At 50.2% G+C, this 22,845-nt stretch overlaps 8 protein-coding genes across 8 annotated transcripts; all 8 read right to left on the bottom strand.

Annotated features, from left to right (window-relative positions):
- Positions 1-1,588: 1,588 nt before the first annotated feature.
- Positions 1,589-1,987, bottom strand: FPOAC1_007364 (uncharacterized protein; the record flags this gene model as incomplete). The annotated part of the gene is made up of 1 exon (XM_044851832.1): positions 1,589-1,987. One exon carries the CDS (start codon positions 1,985-1,987, stop codon positions 1,589-1,591), a length of 399 nt encoding a protein of 132 aa, XP_044704502.1.
- Positions 1,988-2,464: 477 nt separating this feature from the next.
- Positions 2,465-3,100, bottom strand: FPOAC1_007363 (uncharacterized protein; the record flags this gene model as incomplete). The annotated part of the gene is made up of 1 exon (XM_044851831.1): positions 2,465-3,100. One exon carries the CDS (start codon positions 3,098-3,100, stop codon positions 2,465-2,467), a length of 636 nt encoding a protein of 211 aa, XP_044704501.1.
- A 568-nt stretch (positions 3,101-3,668) lies between these two features.
- Positions 3,669-4,667, bottom strand: FPOAC1_007362 (uncharacterized protein; the record flags this gene model as incomplete). Its single annotated transcript, XM_044851830.1, has 3 exons — positions 3,669-3,790; positions 3,837-4,536; positions 4,587-4,667. The coding sequence occupies 3 exons, from the start codon at positions 4,665-4,667 to the stop codon at positions 3,669-3,671; spliced, it is 903 nt and encodes a 300-aa protein (XP_044704500.1).
- A 125-nt stretch (positions 4,668-4,792) lies between these two features.
- Positions 4,793-5,227, bottom strand: FPOAC1_007361 (uncharacterized protein; the record flags this gene model as incomplete). Its single annotated transcript, XM_044851829.1, has 1 exon — positions 4,793-5,227. One exon carries the CDS (start codon positions 5,225-5,227, stop codon positions 4,793-4,795), a length of 435 nt encoding a protein of 144 aa, XP_044704499.1.
- A 54-nt stretch (positions 5,228-5,281) lies between these two features.
- On the bottom strand, positions 5,282-6,754 carry FPOAC1_007360 (uncharacterized protein; the record flags this gene model as incomplete). Its single annotated transcript, XM_044851828.1, has 1 exon — positions 5,282-6,754. One exon carries the CDS (start codon positions 6,752-6,754, stop codon positions 5,282-5,284), a length of 1,473 nt encoding a protein of 490 aa, XP_044704498.1.
- A 47-nt stretch (positions 6,755-6,801) lies between these two features.
- Positions 6,802-8,496, bottom strand: FPOAC1_007359 (uncharacterized protein; the record flags this gene model as incomplete). Its single annotated transcript, XM_044851827.1, has 1 exon — positions 6,802-8,496. One exon carries the CDS (start codon positions 8,494-8,496, stop codon positions 6,802-6,804), a length of 1,695 nt encoding a protein of 564 aa, XP_044704497.1.
- Positions 8,497-9,592: 1,096 nt separating this feature from the next.
- FPOAC1_007358 (uncharacterized protein) lies at positions 9,593-11,206 on the bottom strand (the record flags this gene model as incomplete). The annotated part of the gene is made up of 1 exon (XM_044851826.1): positions 9,593-11,206. The coding sequence occupies one exon, from the start codon at positions 11,204-11,206 to the stop codon at positions 9,593-9,595; it is 1,614 nt and encodes a 537-aa protein (XP_044704496.1).
- Positions 11,207-20,351: 9,145 nt separating this feature from the next.
- On the bottom strand, positions 20,352-21,636 carry FPOAC1_007357 (uncharacterized protein; the record flags this gene model as incomplete). The annotated part of the gene is made up of 4 exons (XM_044851825.1): positions 20,352-20,581; positions 20,614-20,874; positions 20,951-21,157; positions 21,261-21,636. The coding sequence occupies 4 exons, from the start codon at positions 21,634-21,636 to the stop codon at positions 20,352-20,354; spliced, it is 1,074 nt and encodes a 357-aa protein (XP_044704495.1).
- Between the last annotated feature and the right edge of the window lie 1,209 nt (positions 21,637-22,845).

Genomic DNA, 22,845 nt, shown 5'->3' with positions numbered 1-22,845 from the left:
TGTTACTGCTATTATGGCTGCCACCTATGGCCATAATGCTGTATCTCTTTACCTCTCTCTGCATCTGTCCTTTATGTCTATATCGCTGGATGTCAAATACGGTCTCCCTCTTGGCCCTACTTCTTTCTTTATTACCTTTCACTTTACATTGAACGGATGGGTACAATGCCTATTCTCTTCTATATGCTATATCTTGTGGCTAATCTATTACTTATATTTTAAATATGGGCTTGCCACTATCTTACTCTTGATAACACTATATAAATCGGGCTGGATTGTAAATGTAAATATGGCCGGATCAATATGCTGTTATCGTATTGAACTGACTTTAACCCTAACTTGACGTACCAAATTCATACTTAACCCTGACTGATTAAATCTGCATATAATCCTGCTTTTGTTGACTGGCAATGGGGCCATCTTGGATCTTCTGAATGTATATCGCCGCACGGGCCACATATTCTGACCAATTATATTGCGATGATCAACTACATCGAACAAATAACTGCAAAACTTATAATCGACTACATTCCTGCAATTCTTCTTCAAATTGAAAAAACGAACTTGCAAACTCCTATGAATGGCGATATCTATCTACTGGCACTACCCTCCTCGATTTTAACTGCTGGGAACCCAATCATGTTGCCCCCCGGCCTTCAAATGTGGGGCGCCGATTTTGTATGTAAAGAAGCCATGTAGCGGGGCAACACCGCTGCAATTTGACGTTAGCTCCGCGTTCGTGCTACCGCACCCCTGCCGGGAGCTAAAACACGGGTTCACCTGCCTACCCTATATCTCTACTCTTTACTCTATAATTATTTTAATACCTTGTACCCCACTCTTTATTTTAACCTCTTTTCACTACCCTACATCCCCACTGTTTTACTACTCTTTACTCTTATATATTATTTTTCCTTTACTTTATATATATTTTATATTATTTCTCCTTTATTACTTACTATTCTTCTACTTCTGTTACCCCTCTAATTGTCTTGTCTACTTATTCTTATATATTAAATACTCTATACTTGTATTAACTTCTTCTCTTACAACTTAACATATATACAACCCGACACATCCGATTCGTCTGCATCCCTCCCCACTCAACCAAACCCCTAACCACTTATATATACTATCCGTCGTGAACCCATCACCAATATCAACCCCGTCCGCTTTCATCATGCCTAATATCTCATCCGCCCACTCCTCACCCATTTGAATCCTCAACCCGACATAACTATCCGAACCAATAACCCTATATACTGACATTCTCTCCCATATATCTTCTTAAACCGTCGTCCATCATCATCTGCTACCTCCCATACCCGACATATCCTCTGCGGCAAACCACAACCAAAACAACCTGAAAAATCCTCAAACCTTTTCCCTTTAAACATCTGCTTTTCAACTTCCTCAACACCTTCCACAAATAATTCCCATGCTTCCGACCCTTTCATCGGACATGCATCTAATGCATGCTAAACCTCGTCCTCGCTCCCTCCCACTTTGCATACAATGCAACGCCCGCTCCAATCGTCTAACTCCGCCTCGAAATCTGCCGCGTCCTCTGCTTCCTTCATTACCCGTGCTACCTGCTCCATCTCTGCCCACTGAATTGACCTTTTGCTCCTCTCATAATCTGCCTCAACTGCTGCTGCTGCCTCGCCAACTCCTCTTCCTCTTCACTCTGTATGCTGACCCATGATGTACCTCTCCTTGATACTTGTGCTTCCATCCGCAATGCACGCTCCCTACACACATCGCAACGCTCTTCTTCACCTACTTCACACCCTACCCGTCCCATAAACCCATCCATCTCGCGGTCTAAAACCTCACGCCGGCACTCCTTGCCTTCTACAAACTCCACAACGTCTTCCTCCCACTCATACGCCTGCTTGCTGACCGCACCCTCCTCACTGACACCATTGTCCCCGCCTCGATCTCTCTCCTCTCTCCTCTTTGTCCAAATCTCCTGCTGTTCTTTCATCCATGAACTCTGCACTACGACAACGGACTCGCTCCTCTTTCCATCCCGCCCCCTCGACCGCTTTCCTGGACAAAATCTCGTAATCTGCGCGGCATTCCCGCATGAACTACTAACCTGACGTCCGGCACATCAACCCCTAATCCCAATGCGTTTGTCGCGACGATCCAACCGGACTTTCCCCAACACTTGTTCTCCACTCCTCCATCCATCTTGCTTTATCCTCCGCACTTCCCGCCTTGTTCCAATACCCAACACAATCTAATGATGCTGCGATCTTCTTCACCCTCTCGATTGTGCCTCCATATATAACCACTTTTCCCTCATTGTGATTTACTTCTGTCCACGTCTTTACAACTTCACAAACACGCTCTATAACCTCATCCTCCTCTTCACCTTTGTTGTTCTTTGCTGCTGATCCATTCTGCTTCCATCGTCTTGCCCCTTCCTGCGCCGATCGCTGACCACCACTGCGGCGGCCTACTCCTTCCCCTCCCTATCCTCAATGATCTCCACCCGGTACTCAATATTCCGCCGTGTCGTTCGTTCTCGGAATAAACGCACGCGTTCGGCTTCAAACCCTAACTGTGCATATAACAACCGCTCTTCTGTCCTCTTCAATGTCGCCGTTAAACAAATGACCTGTAACCCGAACTCCTGTAATGCTGACCCCAACTGCCCAATCCGCGGCCGGAATGTTTTCGTCCACTCCAATGCCGTGTGACACTCATCCACCATGACCCGGTCTAACTTTTCCTGCCCATGCATTCTCTCCACGAATGATCGGAACCCTTTCGTCACGGCCGATTCCGGCGTCACGAACACCAATGATGCACCCCGTTGCACTCCCCGGCTCTTCCACACATATCCGTCAATCCCCATCTTTCTGCACCGCTCCTCCATGTCGTTCTCTAATGCCACTAACGGCGTCACCACAATTGTCATGCCGTCCGGCGTGCAAAACGCCGGCAACATGAATGTCAAACTCTTGCCACCTCCGGTCGGCGTTATCTGCACAATCGGCCCATCCCCGCGCACCACGGTTCGGATTACGGCCTCCTGCAACCCTCGAAACTCGGCTGACTCGCCCATCATCTGCTTTAACTGCCCTCTCATATCGGCCCTATGCAATCGCTCGAACCGCCGCCTCCGTATCTCTTCTCGCTCTATTTCAAACTCTATCTGACCTCGCTTCAATCCCATCCCGCCACTGCGCTCTACGCGGTCTTCGGCCCTAAACCCAAAAAAAACGCATGCTATCTCATGCTGACTTTTGAAACTCATCCCTCCCCTGACCATCACATACATCCCTCCCCTAACCATTACATATATCCCTCCCCTGACCATCACATACATCCCTCCCCTAACCATTACATATATCCCTCCCCTGACCATCACATACATCCCTCCCCTAACCATCACCCCTCTAAACATTTACCCCTAACTATTCTCCCTGCCTATCTCTCCTTTATCCTCATCACTACTTAATATAACCCGCTTGCCTGTATCCTCCCTCCTGCTTGTCCTCCTTACATAACCAACTTCCCAAACTATGTAAATAACATGCTGTATATTATGTAATCCTAATCTAATCTCCCTTTCTTTCCCTATACTCTATTCCTATTTGCTTTTTTCTGCACTGCCTGTATAATTCTATGAAATCCCTGACATAACCTATTTGTCTCTAAATGCCCCATTGAACTTTCTCCCCTAACCATTTCATTAATCCCTTCTCATATACTACCTTATCCTCTGACTCTTGCCACTCATAATCTCGTGCTGCATCTAACTCCCCGACCACTGCATCTGCTATGTCGGGATGCATCCGACCGACGGCTGCCCATACACATACCAATACGCCTGCATATTGACATACCCCATCCTTCTTTAACTTGAATCTTCCTTGATCGTTGTCCAACGGCTCCCAATGTGTGCAAATCGCTTGCGGCATGCCACACCAAAACAACCGGAATGATCCGCCATGACCCCTTTGTAAACATGCTTTTCTGCCACTTCTCTTCCGCTCGCGCCATGTCATCCCACCATCTCTTGTCCCATAACGGGCACTCATCTCTCCTGTGTAATTGATCTTCCTCTATAACGCCTGTTGCCATGAAACAACCTATGCACCGGCCGACCATATGTCCCAACTCTTGCTCGAATGTCTCCACCTCCTGATGGATGCGTATCTCGTCTTGCCTCGCCTTGAATTGCTCGTATCGTATGCTCCGCCCGGCCTGCTCAAATCGTGCCTGGATCTCTCCTTCTGTTACCTGTCCTCCATATTGATCTGCCATTTCCATGCCTTTCCCACTACCTGTGTCCTCGTTCTCAACCCACGATATATCCGCTTCAAACATCAACTGATCTCTCTGTCGCCGGCATATATCGCATATCTCTTCCACCTTGTCGTCGCAACCCGCGCGATCCAATCGACCATCCATCATCTGATCCAATACCACACGGCGACACCACTTTCCGCTGATAAGCCTCTCTACCGCCGCCTCTTTCGGCGGCCAACTGCTGCTTATCGTCGCCCGTGCTCGCTCGACCTTCTTTTGTCGGCCTTATCCTCTCGTTCTCTTCCCTTTGGCCGGCATACCACGACAATTGCTTCACTCGGCTCACCGTCTCTTCCCGCCCGTCCGCTCTCTTGCACGTAATCCCGTAATCGACTCGGCATGCCGGCGTGTATGACCAACCGAACGTCTGGCACGTCTATGCCTAACCCCAACGCATTTGTCGCCACAATTAAATGCCCACCTTCGATCCACATTCGTAATCGTTGCTCCTTACCGACTGCTGTATCTACTTTTGAATGATATACATCGCACTCCAACCTTTCCCCAACCGCTCAACCCGTTCGATCGCGCTTGCATATACGATAACTCGGCCGTTACTGTGTTGATATAACCAATCTCGTACCGTCTTGACAACCTGCCTGTCTTCTGCATCCTCTTCCGGCCCGACTTCCTGATTTTTATACCCCCTCCCCTGCTGTTGACGTCGTTTCGGCTGTGGCGGTGTCGCCTGCGCTTCGACTACCCTATACCGAATATTCGGCCGCGATGTTGGCGATCGGAATATCTTCACACGGCTTGCCGGCAACTTGACGACCTCGCAAAACCTCTCTACCTCGCCGGGCGGTAATGTGGCCGTTAAAACCTTTTGCACACCCCATTCGTTCAAAACCTGACCCAACTCCATCATCTGCGGTCGAAATCGGGCGGTGCTGTCCAACATTGTGTGGCACTCATCCACTACAACTCGTGTGGCACTCATCCACTACAACTCGGTCTAATGCACACCGTGCTTGTAATCGGAGTTTACGAAATCGCCAAACTCCTTCGTCACCGCTGACTCGGGCGTCACGAATATAATTGGGGCAATCTGGTGTCCCTCGCGGCTCTTCCAACTATATGTCCCGATTTTGCTCTTATCACAACGACCGTGTAAATCATCCCGTAATGAAATCAACGGCACGATCACGATTGTCGTCCCGCCGTTGTCGTTGGCACAATATGCTGGTAATAAAAACGACATACTCTTGCCCTCACCTGTGCCTGCGATCTGGATAATCGGACTCTCGCCCCGTATGATCGCCCGGATCACCGTCTCCTGCTGACCACGGAACGCCGCCGACGGCCCCATCATCTGCCGTAACTGACCGGCAATATCGACCTGCTGCAATCGTCTGAACCGCTGCATCCGATTATACTCACGCTCCGTGTCATACGGGGCTCGTTTTCGCCGGGTTGCGGCCGACGCCCCACTCTCCTCGCTGTCCTGGAACTCGAACAAACGGTGCCACTGCCTGCTGACGGCTCGGAACTTGTCCCGCATCGATGCCGTGCTGAACAATCCCTGCTGCAACTCGCGTGCGTATACCATGCCCGCCACGTGCGTTGCGTGCCCGGCTTGCAAATCCACCGGGTTGTCATCCAAATCGTCATCTTCATCCTCCCCATCCAATGTCGACTCTTTAAATGCACCGTTCAAATACCGACGGGCTATGGCGATCGCAATCTGCCTCCATGAACTGATACCTAACGTCACGCCTAATAATCGCCTGCTGTGCCGTTGGATGATTCGACGGACCCGGTCTGATGTCCACTTCCGCTCCTGCACCCAGCTCTGGAACCCAATATCATCGGCGTTCGCGGGGTTATCGGGGTCATGCGGGTTCTCTGTACTACCTCCGCTGTTATCATCGTCTTCTTCATGCATGCCGCCGCCATTCTGACTGTGCCTCTCCAATGCCGCTCGTCTTGCCTCCCTCTCCTCTACGATACTGCCTTCTGCCTTGCGTACCACTTCATCCGGCCACATGAACGGGCTGCGGATACCGGCATCTTTGACGATACCCTGAACCTGCTGCCAAAATGGCAAAACCAACCATAAATACCACACCAATAACTCTCCCACGGCATGCGGTAAATACCGGTGAATCACCTTGGCCTGACCCGTCAACCGGAATCCCTTGTGATATAACGTGACCACGCACATCATGCCGTTGTGCGCCAATATGTTCCTGACCCCTCCATTCATGGTGTTCTGGTGCCGGATGCCCGACATCTCGGGTATCCGTGCTGGCTGGCTCATCATGTACATCAACATGAACATTCGTTCCATGAACCCGTTGAATGTCTGGCCATATGACTGTACCGCCCGGGCCTGGAATGGCTTTCCGTCCCTTCTGCCGTTGTCGATCCACACCTTGCGTCGTGCCTGGCCCTGCCCGTCCGGTTGTGTATCGGTGATCTGGTTCATCACCCAATTCTTACCTCTCTTTACCCACTCGCGGTTCCGTTCATCGGTCAAAATGAATACCCCATCCGGTCCTCACTGTGATCGTCCTCCACCTCCTTCCACGGGATTCGCGGTAACTGGTCCACGTCTTCCACCATCGTCAACGTCGCTAAATGCTCCCTCGCCTCCCTCGTCAATGCATGCAACATCTCGGTCAACGCGGCCATCCGGAACCGTGTCTTTCTATACGTGATATGGTCGCCATCCCAATCCACGGTTCCGCCTGCTGGCGTGTTGAACCGAATATACATGCCGTACGTGCGTGCCTCGTATATCCAATCCATCGGCGTCGGCTCGGCGTATGTCTCCTTCGATGTCACCGTCATGAACCTCTGCACCTTCTCACGCACGATCCGGAACATGCTGGTCGCCTCCTCCTCGGCCTCTTCCTCACCTAAACCCTTCTCCTGCTGTAATCGGGCCACCTCTTCCTTCCTCTCCCGATACGACTGATACACGACCATGGCCCGCGCTACTTTGATCACGGCTGAATACATGGGCGTGTAATCCATCACATCCATCCATCCACCGTCTTTGCGGATGCCCAGCACGGCCAACCCACTGATAATACCACTGCGGTATTCACCTGCCGTTAACCTGTGATCCAACAATGCCATAACGACCTGCAGCGTCAACTCGTCCACGCGCTCCTCATCTAATGGATTGGCTTCGGGGTCTTCAACATACTCCTCTATTAACTCCGTCAACTCGTCCATCGTATCCCCCTGTCGTTTCGTTAATCGGAACCCGGGCCTCTCGTTGTCCTCCATGGTCTCGGCACGGTATACATAACATATCAACTTGACCCAAACTGCTGTGTACCGTGCCCACGTGTCTTCTTCGACTCGGTTGTCGAATGGCCGCCGCGGCTTCTTGTCTACCTCCTTCCGTTGTACTTCGAATAATGCCTGGCTGCCGACCGTGCTGGGCGTGGCTGTAATCCGTGCCTGCAACATGACCCGCATGATACTGTCCTGGATCAACTGTAAAACATGCTCTTCTTCGCCGACCGGGTCTGTCAACTGTCTCATGGCTTCCGGATCTAAACCCTGCAAATGGTCGGCCCATCCTACACGCTCTAACCACGCGTTCGCATCTGTCTTTGCGTCGGCGGCTTTGATGCACTCTCTATCCTCTCGCTCGAACTGCTCTTGCTTCTGCTCCATGGCACGCACCGCCCGCTCCATCATGGCGGCCTCATCGGCCGTCTGGGTGGCCGGCGCCCCAAACCCGACCTCGAACCAACTACTGGCCGGCCCGTTGCTGAAAAACCGCTGGCTTTGGACGCCGGTGCGCCATGGGACCAGCTGGGCCTGTATCCTCCGCGTTTGCTGACTTCCGCCTCTCCCGCGCGGGTTACTCCAACCGTGTTCCTTACGGTAATGCTCCTGCATGCCTCGCGGGGTGTCAACCACGGTCCAACACCCTTCCTCGCCACAACCTAAGTTATCGGGGACCGGCGGGTGGATATATGGGATCGGGTCGGTCGTCGGCGGTGGCGTTGGCCACGTTAACAACCCTCTTCTGTCATCAATCATGCCGGGCAAATCCCTGACTTGCTGGGTAATCTCTCTTCTGACTGCTGCTTTGATGCTCTTATGGTGCTTCTTTAAATGCGATTCAACCTCCTTGGTGACATATGCATAACGGCATACTGTACAAATCACAAATGGGTACTCGGTTAATTTAATAAATGGTAACATTGTGGCTGGATGTCTTTGGTTTTATCTGATATGGATGGCTGGTTGTTTTTCTAACTATTTACTTATCCTCCTTGGACCCCTGTTAAACTTACCTCTGCTGTTGCTATGATACAAAACCTTAATTGTTGTCTGCCTCTTTACCCTTGCCTTGACCTCATGGATGACTAATGGCTACTGCTGAACCTTGGCTGTGTCTGATGACTAATGTGGCCTGCTGGATCCCGGTCTGTTAACTTCAATTGATCAATTGACTCAAACTTCAAACCAGTCGCAATGCCGCAAAAATGATTTTCGAAGGCTGGCAAGCCATATATAAGCTTCCCTCAAAGTAATAAATCGATGCATCTACTTGAAATGCATTTTACTGATAAAACTTATGGGTGACCTGAATCCGTTGGGGTGCAATGGATTCAGGTCGTCATTTCATTAGCGTCTTTTTTTAATATGGGAAAGCCATTGATTCAGAGCTGTATCCGCCATGCAGCTGGGATAGTAACCCTTTTAACCCTAACCTGATTTATATTAAACCCTACCCTAAACCCAATCCTTATATGTCTCCCAAATAATAGCTTCCCATAATGCATGTGCATTTGTCCCCTTCATCCCGTGAAACCGCCTTTCTACCCCTAGCCAGCAATAAAATCCCTTCTTATCCTCCATATCAACCCCAAACTCAGCCTTAACTATGTTTCTGACTCGCCAGCTCCTCAAGCCCATCAACACCACCGGCAGTAGCTTATCCTTATACGCACACTTGCCCTCTTCATTCCCGCGTTTCCTCACACCAGTCTAGTGGCAGCTTGCATATAAAGCAGCATGATAGCTCTTTGAACCTGCTTGCCCTGCGTGCCGTATCGTACCCTTCCTCTGACACCGTCTCACACCACTGCCCGGCCTTCTTATGCCGCGGCTCATCTGGGACCTCCCTAGCTCCAGTCCCTTCTGATGACGTCGGACGTGACACACCGGACACTCCTCTGCGACATCATCTAACCATCGGAAAAGCGTTCTAACCCGTGTACCCTCTTCCTTACTGAATGCCTTCCAAATCCTCCCACCCTTCCTTATCTTGTCGCTCTCTCCTTCACTCTCTTCTTTACTCTCTTCTCCATTTATACTCCCCCTCACTGCCTCCCTCACTCTCTTCCTCACTCTCTCCATCACTTTCCCCTTCAATCACCTCCTCCTCGGCCCTACCTGCACCCTTACTACTGTCATCATCCCGTCGAAGCAGCTCACACCGATCACAAAGCGTAGCCCCATCTACATCCTCACACGTTTCGCCGGCTGCCCCGTCCATAAACGCCGATATCACGGCCCTTCGACATCCCGGCGTCAACACGAATGCCTCCATCTGTGCTTGATTGACATCATCCACAAAGCTCCGATGCTGATCCTCTCGTTGCGGCCGTCCATCGTGTATAATGACGGACCGCACCACCTCGCCTGCCCGACGCCCTCCTCGGCCAATCTGCTGCACAAAGTCGACGAGCCCGTACGGCTTCTCCATGTGAACCACGGCCACGATCCCCTCGATGTCGATGCCTGTCCCTAACCCGGTTGTTGCAGCGATCCATCGGCTTGCGTTACGGCCCTCTGCCCATGTCGTCCGCGCCTCGTGACGGTCCTGTTCGCTTATGCCGCTGTGATGAAACCCGCACCCGATCTCGTCAGCGATCGCCTCGCATTGACTCTTCGATCGGCAGTATATGACCCCCTTCTGACAGCCCGTCATCTCTTGATCCAGCTGCTCGATCACCTCAACCGTGCGATTCTCAACAGCTCCACGCCCGGGCTCGACCTGCTGAACCTCGTACCGGCAGTTCAGCTTGACCGTCCGATCCCGCACTATGATTGCCGACTTTGCCAGCATCTCGCCGCGGAACCAGTCCTCTAGCACAACGGGCAGCGTTGCTGTGAGCAGCACCAATGGGCAGCCAAACCGGCGTAACCCTACGAGCTCGCCAAGCTTAGCACGGTAGCCGATATCCATGATCACAGTGTGACATTCGTCTACGAATATCCGCTGCAGCAGCCCTGTGCATGACAGCCCATCAACGTACCCGCAAAACTCGGCACTTGACACAACATCGGCGCTGACGACGATTAACCGTGCTGCCCTCGGCATGCCCTCTCGTCCCGAACTCATCGATGATCTGTATCGGATGCAGTCCACCCCCATATCTGTTGCTCTTGTAACCAAGTCGTCCATTAGTGCAACAAACGGCACGACCACAATGCTTGTCCCTGTATTCTCCATTACGGCCGGCAGCATGAATAGTATGCTCTTGCCGGCCCCTGTCGGTAGTACACTGATTGCCGTCTGATCTGCTTTGAGTGCCATGATCGATCGCATGCTCTCGGCTTGCTTATCGGATCGCCAAGTCGCCTTCGGTCCAAGTAGCTTTCGCAGCCCATCCGTCATCTCGTCCTCTAGTTTCTTCTTTTTCTTCTCACTTATCTTCCTCTTCTGAGCCAGTGCCTCCTCTTGCTCTTGAGTAGTCTTCTTGCTTCGCTTGCTGCTCCTTATAGTCATTTGGGCCAGACTGTTAGTTGATTGCTGCTGCTGCTGCTGCTGCTGCTGCTTGCTATCAGTCTTCTGACTCTGACTGCCCTGCTTGCGTTTCGGTGCCTTCTTCCCCTTTCCTTCTTCTGCACTCTCTAAGAACTGATGCCACAGCTTGCTGATCTCCTTGAACGTCACAATCATCTCCGGCTGCAGCTTACCCGGGAATCCGATATGTACGGCATAGTGCTGCCTTGCAATCCGTGTTCCGTGTGTCGGCTGCAGATCCCATACGATATTCCAGCTTCCTCCACAGAGATGGAAACATTACATTTGCACGTTCTCGGCGAAGAGCGCGATGAGCCGCTTCCTGTACGGCCACCGACGCAACAACGTCAGCTTGATATGCCAGACATTCAGAGGACGCCGATCAATGAGTTCAACCAGTCACAGGCACTCCTGTCCCTAGCCTTTCCAACACTATTTCCTCGCGGTCAAGCCGATTTCGTTGAGCCAAGGTTACGGCCTATCAAGTATGCGGACTACATACAGCATGCCCTTCGATGGCACGATGGCAGATTTGCCCGTCATCCCACTTTCCGGTTTGTGGTTTTCAACACGCTGATGCGAGCACAGGCACGGGCGAAAAGCAGCTATTTCGTCAAGCAATACCAACAAAGGCAGGGCCTAACAACGCGAGATGATCTACTCGAAGCTTTCCAGAACCCCGAATCTGCAGAAGCTCAGCAGTTGCTCAATTCCATCAACCGCCAGGCAGCACAACTTCGCGGGACACGCCCCTATTGGTACCGAAAGCGTCGAGAACTTGAGTCTTACGCCTACAACCTCGACTGTCCTGGTGCTTTTATTACATTCAGTCCAGCAGACCTACACTGGAGAAGCCTATATCAACATTTGCCCCAGTTTCAAGACTGGCAGGAGCTGCCCGAGCAACAGCGAATGGGCATGTCTAGCAAACTTCTCAGGGACAACCCACATATTGCAGCCTGGCACTTCTACAGGCGGTTTGGCTTATTCAGAGATATCGTTCTCAAGCAGAAATTCAACGTCACTGATTATTGGAACAGGTACGAATGGCAGGGTCGTGGGAGTAGCCACTGCCATGGCCTATTCTGGATGGACGGTGCGCCCGGTGTCGACCTGGAAAACGAGGATGCACGTAAGGAGTTCGCCCGTATCTGGAGATTCCACGTCACAGCTTTCAATCCTGAGCCAGCTCGAGTGCTACAGCAGGGAGAAGGTAACCCGTTGGCTGTAAATCCCTTACAGCATCCCCTGACGTTTCAATGGCTCTCACAGGTTCTGAACCGCTGCCAACGCCACCATTGCAGTGAGGCATACTGCCTACGAAAGAAGAAGGGTTCAGAAGAGATTTCTTGCCGCTTCTTCTTCCCGCGAGACACAAGAGATACGGCTGAGGTTGTTCGACGACAAGGACAATCCTACTTCTCCTTCGAGGCGGCCAGGAATGACAGCCTTATGAACCACTATAACCGGTGCCTGAGTCTTGGCTGGTTAGCCAACATTGATATCTCCCCTGTACCAGCCTCCAAGCTGTGATTAATTATGCAGCCAAGTATTGCAGTAAGATGGAGAAGCGGACTGACAGTTATGCCGGCCTGGGGCGGCAAATCTTGCCCTATGTCTCCCACCAGAATCCACTTCTATCTTTTGCCTCGCGTCTGATGAACAAGTTGCTTGGTGAGAGAGACTTTTCGGGACAGGAGATCTGCCATATCTTGCTCAACTGCGAGCTGCAGGAGGGTACCCGTGTTATAAGAGCCGTCGATTGCCGTCCCTACGAGCAACAGGGACGGTCGCTTCGCCTCCAAGGTGACCATAACGACGGTGAGGTCGTTGGAATATATGAGAAGTATCTTTCTCGCCTTCGCCTTCATGAAGAACTCACTTATTTCGACTTTCTAGCCAACTGGAATACAAGCAAGAGGGATGGGAGAAAGTGGACACGCTGGAGTCGTCAAGCCAAGCCTCGCGTGCTATACCTACTACTTCCCGCGGTACAAGTTCAATCCCCGACATCACCAATACGATGATTTTTGTCGTGTGAAGCTAATGCTGGCTCATTCACATCGCGATCCCAGCGAACTACGCAAGATCGACGGCATTAAGTATGACTCGTATGCGTCTGCCGCTGAAGTCTGTTATGCGAAGCACCAGCACCCTGATGACTATTATGGCACACCTGACGCTGAAGAACGTCGACCAGATCCGGACGAGTTCGAGGAAGAATTTCACGAGCCTGAACTTCTAGAGGAGGACTGGCTTGAACTTGCCCGCCAGCTTCCCGACTGCCCACCAAGCCAAGAGGCAATAGATCTTCTGGGTCGACGGATATTGATATCCAATACGACTGGGCGCCCCATGTCGGCCGCTACGCTGACCCAGGAATCGTTCAAGGCGATTATTGGCGCCACTTCATTGAGCAGCATTGTCTCTATATGGATGTTGAAGACCTGCCTTTAGACGTCCGTGATACGCTCAACCCGGAGCAGCGTGTAGTATACGATACCTTTATTGGGCACTTCCAAAGCGGCAGTGAGGAGCAGATTCTACTCCATGTTGACGGTGGTGGTGGGACAGGCAAGTCCTACATGATCAAAGTCCTGTCTTCGCATCTTCAGAGGCTTGCAGGTAAGCGGCCCAATCCAATCTGGAGAGTTGCACCCACCGGAGTTGCAAGCAACCAGATCATGGGGACAACATTACACTCTCTCCTCCGGCTACCCGTGGATAGGGCTTTTACAGGGCTATCCCCGGCAGATGCTAATGCTGTCCAGAATAAGCTACGCGACGTCAGGTATCTTGTGATTGATGAGAAAAGCATGCTGGGTCTGCGTCAGCTTTCGTGGATCGACAAACGCCTTCGCCAAGTCTTTCCTGGCAGAGCAACCGAATTCTTTGGCGGCATGAGCATCATCCTCGTTGGTGACTTCTTCCAGCTCCCGCCGGTTGCGAACAAGCCTCTCTACTTTGATGGGCCACTCAAGGATCTGCATGAGGTCTCTGGCCAGACAGCATATAGGGCATTCAACCACACCGTCTTCTTGAAGAAGGTCCAGCGGCAGCAGGGCGATGACCAGGCCGGCTTTCGTCTCGCGCTTTCAGAGGTACGTGGTCTCAAGTTATCCATCGAATCATGGAAACTCCTGAGCCAGCGTGTGCGGGTCAAGCTAAGCCAGCGCGAGGTAGATACGTTTGACGCTGCTCTTCGTATCTATAGTAAGAAGGCTCGTGTTGACGAGTACAACTACGAGCACCTCATCCGCTTGAAGCACCCAGCAATCAAAGCCATGGCGAAGAACATTGGTAATGGTGCTGACAAGGCAACATCGGAACAAGCTGGTAACCTGGCTGGCCAGTTTCCGGTATGTATTGGTGCTCGTCTCATGCTAACCCAGAATATCTGGCAACCAGCAGGCCTAGTCAATGGCGCCCGAGGAACAGTATATGACATCGGTTGGGCCTCTGGTGCTGATGCACATCGTGACCCGCCATGTGCCATCATGATGGTGATGGATAAGTATGCCGGGCCGTCATATTTAACCACAGACGACGGGCGCGAGGTAGTACCCATACTCCCAGTAAAGCGAGACTTCTTTCTGGGGACATCCGCGTGTACACGAAAGCAGTTCCCCTTATGGTATCATATGCCATTACGGTTCATAAGTCACAGAGCATCACAGTGGACAAGATGGTGACGGATCTGTCTGAACGGGACTTCCAGACAGGGCTCAGCTATGTTGCAGTCTCCAGGGTCAAGATGTTAGACGGGTTAATGATCGATGCCCCATTTGAACGGGCATCTCTCCACTATGAGAAGCTACCTGATGGCAAGTATAGTTCTATAATGTTATTCACGCTTGAGGCTCTATAAGTCCTAACAGATTAGCAGGTGTTTTGATGAAAGTCGGGACCAGGACCGGCGCAAGCAACAGCAACTTGACCGGCCACTATTCCAACCTGTTTTTCTTGATGACGTCGCTATAGTACACAGAGAGTTCGAAAAAATGTCACGCATAGAGATACATCCTTCGGACTGTATTACACCCTCCCCACCGCTGGTGAGGGTGTCAGCATATTTTACAGGTAGCGACCATATAATATCAGTATAAATAAAGGCCCAATAAACATTACTCTATTTAGCCCAATAAAGCCATGGTACCTCGCATTAGCTAGATATTATAATAACTAAATCGTGTTATCCTTTGTCAGTACGTCTGTCCTACATTTTGAGTGGCTGATACCAAAGACCAATGGTATTGCGTTTAACTGAACGGTCGACCCATCCAACCAATAGAATATCGAATGAATGAACGTACAGACCCCACTCTGCCCAACCCTGCCGATAAACTGACCAGGACCCTAGGGTTGGGAGTAAAGTCGCATCTTGTCTAAAAATAACAAGTCTGGAGACAGTGTTGCGAATAATATAAACAATACGTATATTGGCAATATGGAAGCCTCGCAATATTATTGTATTGCCAAGTGGTGCATATTGTATTAGGCCATATGACATTGGCCTATAGGTATTGTATTGTATTGCCGAACCCAATATATTGCCAGTATGACAATACATCCCATATATTGCACGTGATCTGGGTTATTCTACTGCGGCAGCTAAAGTACATCACCTTGAAGCTCTCGTATCCCAAACCATGACTTCAGGCACTCCAGAGCTTCAACTACATCACTACCAAGCCGATTTCGACGATCTGTAATGGTTATCTTGGCCCCGGAGAAGAGCCGCCCGGCTCCGCAGACATTGGGAATTGACAGTATGTCCACCGCCATTTTACTCAAGTTTGGGTAGTTTTTCTGCTGTGTCTCCTCTAGCCACCATGCAAGGGCGCTTGTGAACCCGTAAACCCGTTCAGAGTTGCAATATCGTTCATATTCATCCGTGACGAGCGACGGCTGCAGGTGCTTGTTCCTCCAGTTCAAGAACTCGTTCGTGGTCGTCGATGGGACCTCGCAGAGAGGAAGAGGTGATTCCACGGGTTTATAGTCATTCCACAGCGTCTCCATCAACTTCTTTGACGACTCAACCCACTTTTTCCAGTTCTCCTGTATGTAGTGCCATTTATGCGAAGGGTGGAGCACGATAGCGGCAACGTGGGCAGGCGATTCATCAGTGAGCCGGTAGTACTTGTCCAACTTGGCCCAGCCAGAGTTATACATGGGCGCCATTATCGGATCGTCAATATATGCCTCCTTCCCTGCTTCGAATTGTGCCAAAACGAAATCCATAGCCAAGAGGACGTTATCGAGTGTTGCAAACGATGACTCGAGAGCCTTGGTCGTCATCTTCAGCTTCTCTAAGAAAGACTTGATTTTCTCCAAGATGATCCAGTCCTCTGAAGAGAGCTCGTCTCAGCGCAATCTAATTCCATCCATTTGTTGAAATAGCCGCCGTCAATCGCATCTCTGAGGTTCAGGGCCACTCGCAGCATGTTATACCACGAACTCCATCTTGTGTCGTTGTCCCGTGCGAGCTTACGGTTATGGCTAATAGTAAGAAACTTTTGGCTGCGCTGGACACTTCGTTGGATGAAAACGACGAAGTTGTGAATCTTGCCAAGAGGCCCCTTTTCCGCCACGCTTCAATATGTTTTAGTGTCACATTATGCACACCAGGATCGTCGAGTTCGAGCTTCTCATTATCGGTGACGAAGAGGAAGGCTTTGGCGGCGAGGTTGATGATATGGCCTTGGCAGCGGAGTCGGTGCACTTTGGGATCGTATTGGATATCATATCGGCGTAGGAGGCCTGTGGGATGTTAGGGCCGCCAGTCAGGAGAAATAGTGAGTTGTACTGACCAAGCGAAAGGGATCTCATCATGGTGTCGTTATTGCCAGCGTTGTCCATCACGAAATATCCAAGCTTGGAAGCAAAGCCCCATTCGTCAACCACCTTCAAAACGGCCACAGCGAGATGAGAACCGTCGTGCTCACTGTCGATGTCTTTCAACGCCAAAACATGGTGTTCCAGCTGACCGTCTTCCGTCACATAGTGCGACTACGCCTAAAATGGCCAAAGAATTGGGAGAAGTCCAAAGGTCGCAGCTGATGTGAATTCTTGACTTTGCCGGCTGTATGCGCTGCTTGACCCTCTCTTTCTGGCATCCATATTGGCGCATAATCCATGTCTTGACGGTATCATGCGTATCCGGAAGCCAAGTCTCGATATCGTTATTGATGTAGGCCAAGAGTGCTCGGAACTCTGGGCATTCCACGAGCCGAAATGGGAGAGAGCAGGCCGTGATAAACCTCACGTATAATGCCTCGAGCTGGTCAGGTTCGATCGAGTCTCCGGATTGATCGTTGAGTCGACGGCGTTTTCGGGGATTTTCTTCTGCCGCAACACGAGCTTGTTCGATAATAGTTCGTATAGTTGTAACTTTCGCTGTTCGGGGCTCCTTTGGCAGGCCGTGACCGTCAGGAGGAGGGTCCATGAGATGTTTTGCAGGAGCTGCAGTACCCCTGAAGAGGCATAGGTTTTGTCGCAATGTTTACAGCGCCACTCTTCCTTTCCGGTCCTCTGATTTAGTATCTCGTCTCTACCTCCTCGTCTGGCATATGAGAGAAGACCCATGATGTTCTGGGCTTGGTAGAGGAGGTTGTGGAGACGGTGCGAGGTTGAGATGACAGGCACTTGGACTTTTGGCTTACGTCCAGATCATCCGATTGCTGGCTGGAAAACTCCAGAAGGTCGCCAGAAATTGACGACCCTCTTCGTTGTGACCATTGCGCAAAAGAGAGGCGTTGTTGAGGCATGGCAGTTAGATTTGTAAAGTTGAGTTCGACGAGTGATTTTGAAAAAAAAGAAATGAGGGGAGCAGAGGCGAAGATGGCCCAACCCAACATGGTCTGCACTCCCTCACGCGTTTCTTTCATGCGTGATCGTGTGTTAGGTCTAATTGTCAACAAAGAAGTGCGTGGAAGTGAACGATGGCCAATAAAATGCCAGCTATCCCTGCTTCTTATATAGGGTAAGGCCGAGTTCTGCAGCTTTCACGGGGCTAATTCACCCAAGAATTAACAGCCCAATATAGATAATATATTGCCAATATGGACATCCTCATATTATATTGTCACAATATCGTAGACTTCATATCATATTATCACAATACCAGAAAAGGCATATTATATGGTATGTATTGCAATATACTACTTTACTGCCATATTATTCGCAACACTGCCAACAGACACCGATATTCGGGACCCCATCGCATATTGGCAGGATGACCGAGTTCAATATCCCCGCCTCTCTCGAATGGCTCTTGATTTCCTCACGATCCAGCCGATGTCAGCCGAGTGCGAGAGGCTCTTTTCTGCCGCAGGTCGATTGGTGACTCCCCGCAGCCGCCTTGAAGTCGACATAATCGGGATGTGTCTAGTGCTGCGTTCGTGGATACAAGCCAAGATAATCGACGACCTGGATCCTCTGTTCGTTCCACGCAAATCAAGGTCGAGAGCAGCGCCAGAAGCGAGGCGGGCGCAAGAGAGTCAATGGCGTCATTTCTCGGCCGAGCGAGAGAGCTGGCAGAAGAGGAGAAAGGGTGGGAATAGTTGGTGGGGCATGTTGCGAATATCTCGTCAATTAGGCCAACTGGGACGGGACAAGAGCACGAACGAGGTCGAGTGCGACTTGGGTAAAATGACTGTTTACGAGGAGAGAAAGAGATTCCTAATGAGAACTCTGACTTAAGCTATTTGCACAATATTCATAAAGTGAGAATATTCATAAAGTATGAAAGTCACATGATCGCTCTCACACTAACTCAACGTCAATCAACTCAACGAGAGGTCGGCGATTACTAAGCCAATTCACTCAATATAGGTCGTCCGTTGAGTTGGTTGAGTTGTTTGGGTCTCTGGTTAGCATGCCAGAGACATAGCAGCGGCCTTGGCGATGGGAAGCAAGTATCGACAGCATTCATACATGCTAGGCAGCGATCAGTCAAGATGACTGAGGGATGCCTAATCCCTGGTTTTCGCACAACGATCGGAATCGATCTAACGCCCAAAAATTCCCCACTCAGGAAAGCGAACGCGACACAGAACGAACGTTGACAAGAGTCGACACCGATCAAGTCCAAAAGTGGCATGCCGTATTTGTTGGTTTTATATGTACAGTCTAAGATTAAGACATCCGGATATGCCTGTAGGTATGCCACTGACTCGGGATGCGCAAATAGAACAGCTTTGACTCGACCGTCTGGACCGGTTTGAAATTGACTCCAAAATCCTTCTCTAAACAGCTGATCAGCAAGTGCGTTAATGCTGCTTTGTCCTTGGCACACTTCTCGTCTAGCATCTGCAATACGATTGTAGATGTCATGTTGTGTTGCTATCGTGTCGGTGTTCTGCCGCATGTACGTTCTAATTTCTTTAGGGGCTATCCCAGCGTTGGCAAGGCCAGTCAGTTGAGACAGGTGCTCCTTGGACATTGTTCGAAGTACTGGGTGGGCAGTGGTATCTTGGCTTGGTTCATGGTTATGTAGTGAGAATCGGCTGTCAGAACGGTGCCGCAGAGTCCAGGTACTTCTATCTTTATTCTCTTTCGCCAGTATAGAGAACTCGCAGCCTGTTATTCGAGTTGTTGTCTTGCGTTGACGTTCTCTCGAAACGATCGGATGGTTACGGCGACGATCACACATGTACGTGATTGTCCTCCTGCCGGTTTTCTCCTTAGTTGACCTTCCAGTTATGAACGCGTAGCCCCTGGTCGCCGCCCAGGCGTTAATTGCCTCGAATAACGCCTCCCGTGACTCATACTCGCCTTCGGGAGGGAGACAATCGTCAGGAAACGGTGTTGGACTTTGAGATTGGTTGATGGTCATAGCCAAGCAGTCGTCGTAAGCCCATAGTCTCGACACGATTAGCAACGAGTGCAATAAAACGCGACATTCGAAACGGCGCGAAAGAGACCGATAGCGGAGTGAGCTATACCAGATATGGCAATTGGGACGGGACCCGTCCAATTTTAGAAGGACGGGTACCCGTCCGCCTATTGACCGCCGCTTATACTGGACCTGAATCTTGCTCTTGCCTTCTTTGTATTGATTTCCTATGTTTTCCTTAAGCTTAAAATTGCTATACTATTGGGAATCTAGTAGTTAACTACCTGATTAGATGTTGATAGAAGAGTGTATTAAAATCTGATCTTATTTATAATTTTGCTGCATTTCTTTGTCCTTGATCTGCTTCTGTGCTGCCTGCCTGTCTGCATAGCCAATTTCATCCTGACGATGACCCGGATGGGACTGCTTATATATATATATATACCGATATATACCGGGAGTTGTCTATAGTTTCGAAAGAGAGGTCAGCACGTCTAGCGGGCTCTTAAGCATCTGAAGACCCTTCATGAATGATTCCCAAGACTTATCGGAGGTGATAGGGGCTGTTATGTAATCGTCTACCTCAGATGGAGTAACAGACTCTGATCTGATCTGGGCGAGGACAGCGCTATATGAGCTGCAAGACCGAGATGGCGCCCGTGCCTGGACCAAGGGCTCAAGTGCGGGTAGGGGATCTAAGTCTTCACACAGACAGATCCTCTCATACAGCGTGAGCACCCCGAAGAGATGCCCGACTTCTCAGCCGCCTCGTAAGCCATACGATTCCCAATGGCCTCTGCTAGTAATCTGCACCGAGGCAGAATGTAGCGATCGAAGGCAGGACCGCGATGATTGTCGTAGCCTCCGACTCTTTCAAGTCGCGATTTCATGTCTCTAATTAGATCTTCTTCGCGTTGTGCTAAGCGAGATGATCTATTCATTGCCTGTGGAAGGACCAAACTCCCCGCCAATACTTCTGGCATGAAGCCTACATAGCAAGCTGTTAGTTATCACATTATAGAGTTTCAAATTGATCAACAATGTTAAGATGCGAATGAACGTACGGATGCATAGAACCAACGTATCGCCTTCGGAGACGGTGTTCCCTTGGAATGTAAGGTCCAGCTCGCTTATCTGGTTGAACGCAAAGAAGCCTTGCCATCCACACCTCTCGGCGAGTGGCCTTAAGACTTGAGAGGCCTTGACCACCGTCGCCTTGAAAATGGTAGCCAGTGCATGCTGTGTAGGGTCAGTCAGATCTGGGCACATGTCTATAGTCCAGCGAGCGAACGCATTCAAGACTTTTTCATGCACCCATCCCTCAACAATTGGAACTTGCTGAGTGCTGAAGTCCATGATCCGTTTCCGCCTTACCGCCGTCGACCGATGCTATAGTCCTCCTCTCGCTGTAGACAGCTGCGATGCGTGTCCCGACTTTGATAGCCGAGATACCCAGAATAGAAAAGGACACTGTTCCCACAGGCACGCGCCGGATATGACGCAGGAACTCGATGCGGCCATTCTCTGGCTTAGAGCTAGAGCCGAGCAGTGCGGTCGAAGGTAGGGAAACGTGATTGAAAGAGGTCAAAGAATGATCCAATGGCTTTGTGCCCGGCCTTGTAGGAAGCATAAGGGATGTGACGCCAGGTCGCATACCCATTGCGTCGCTCAACAACACTAGAAATGGCTTCACACCGCGGTCCTCCTCATCTACCATAAGGCGAGCAAATACTACAGCCACACGGGGCATCTCGCAGGCGTATTTGGGGGCATTGCCTTTGCAGCCCCGGCATGGGAGTATGCAGATCGTACGAGCCATCTGGAAGTAGTGTTGCTGTTGTTTCAAGGTTCCGAGCATCCAGGCCATGGGCGACCTCAGTTAGCATAAACCCCCCACAGACCTCAAATCTCAAGAGTCTGTCCAATAGGGGCTGTAGATCGGGGCGATGTGGAATGAACGAGCATAACGTTCCGATGCAAAGATTGATGTGTATCATCGCGATGATGTACGCAGTCATATCGCGAGCAGCAATCACTTCGTTGCCAGTTTTAGCAACTATACAAACGTTTACGAAAAGTGATCGAACTCACAATCGAAATGGAAATCCCAATATTTCGGGGTCAGGTTCATGATATCATCTTGTGACAGGCCTTGAACGTCAGCTTTTGGATCTCTCCCAATACGTGTGGTTGGCATACCACTTTGGACACAAATTGACTGTGCCCTTTGTAGTGTATGGCGATATCATGGTTAGAGGCAGGCGGCACGATGTCGTTCCGGCTATTCCAGATGTCTTGATTCAGAATATCTTCAGACTGAGACATGACGAAAGCCTGATCTCCTGTGTGATCGAGTGGTATTCGGTTCTAGTACAGATAACGAAGGGCTTCCCGACAACAAAGAAAGCTGTCAGATATGAAGGTGTATGTGTGTATTGCTTTATGCTTTCACAATCGAAGGACTATTGAGATCTTATATACTCGACTGGCTCCTCCTAGGACTTTAAACTTTAATCATATTGTTGAGGGCGAACCCTCCAACATTCAACAAAACTTGAATCCTAAACCTTACTAAGGTTCATTCACTCCCCCTAACCCTCGTACCTCAGGTAGGGGTTGCTGAGAAGTAAAAGTTGGTTGGTAAATTACTGAGGGATACTTTGATTTTAGTGTATTTTTGGTGTAAACATAAGTAGATTCGGTGATCACATATCGACTGTTATCTGAATTGCAAAGAGCCCACTTTTCTCTACGACTCAATTGTTATCTGCAAGGGTTGAAAATATAGCCGCTTCCGGTGAGGCTGGTTCATCCTTCATACCTAAGACAATGGCCACATGCAATGAATGTCTCTCATTGTGAGAATTGATAATCTCCTGATGGCTTTATTCCCTGAGGGTCATCAGCTGGCTCTTCCATTTATAAGCTTAGGCTGTGATGGACCGATACGGTGATCTCT

Source organism: Fusarium poae, chromosome 3 (assembly GCF_019609905.1).
Source record: "Fusarium poae strain DAOMC 252244 chromosome 3, whole genome shotgun sequence".
Classification (NCBI taxonomy): Eukaryota; Fungi; Ascomycota; class Sordariomycetes; order Hypocreales; family Nectriaceae; genus Fusarium; species Fusarium poae.
Note: the sequence above shows the minus strand (reverse complement) of the source record. Positions and strands in the feature narration are given on the sequence as shown.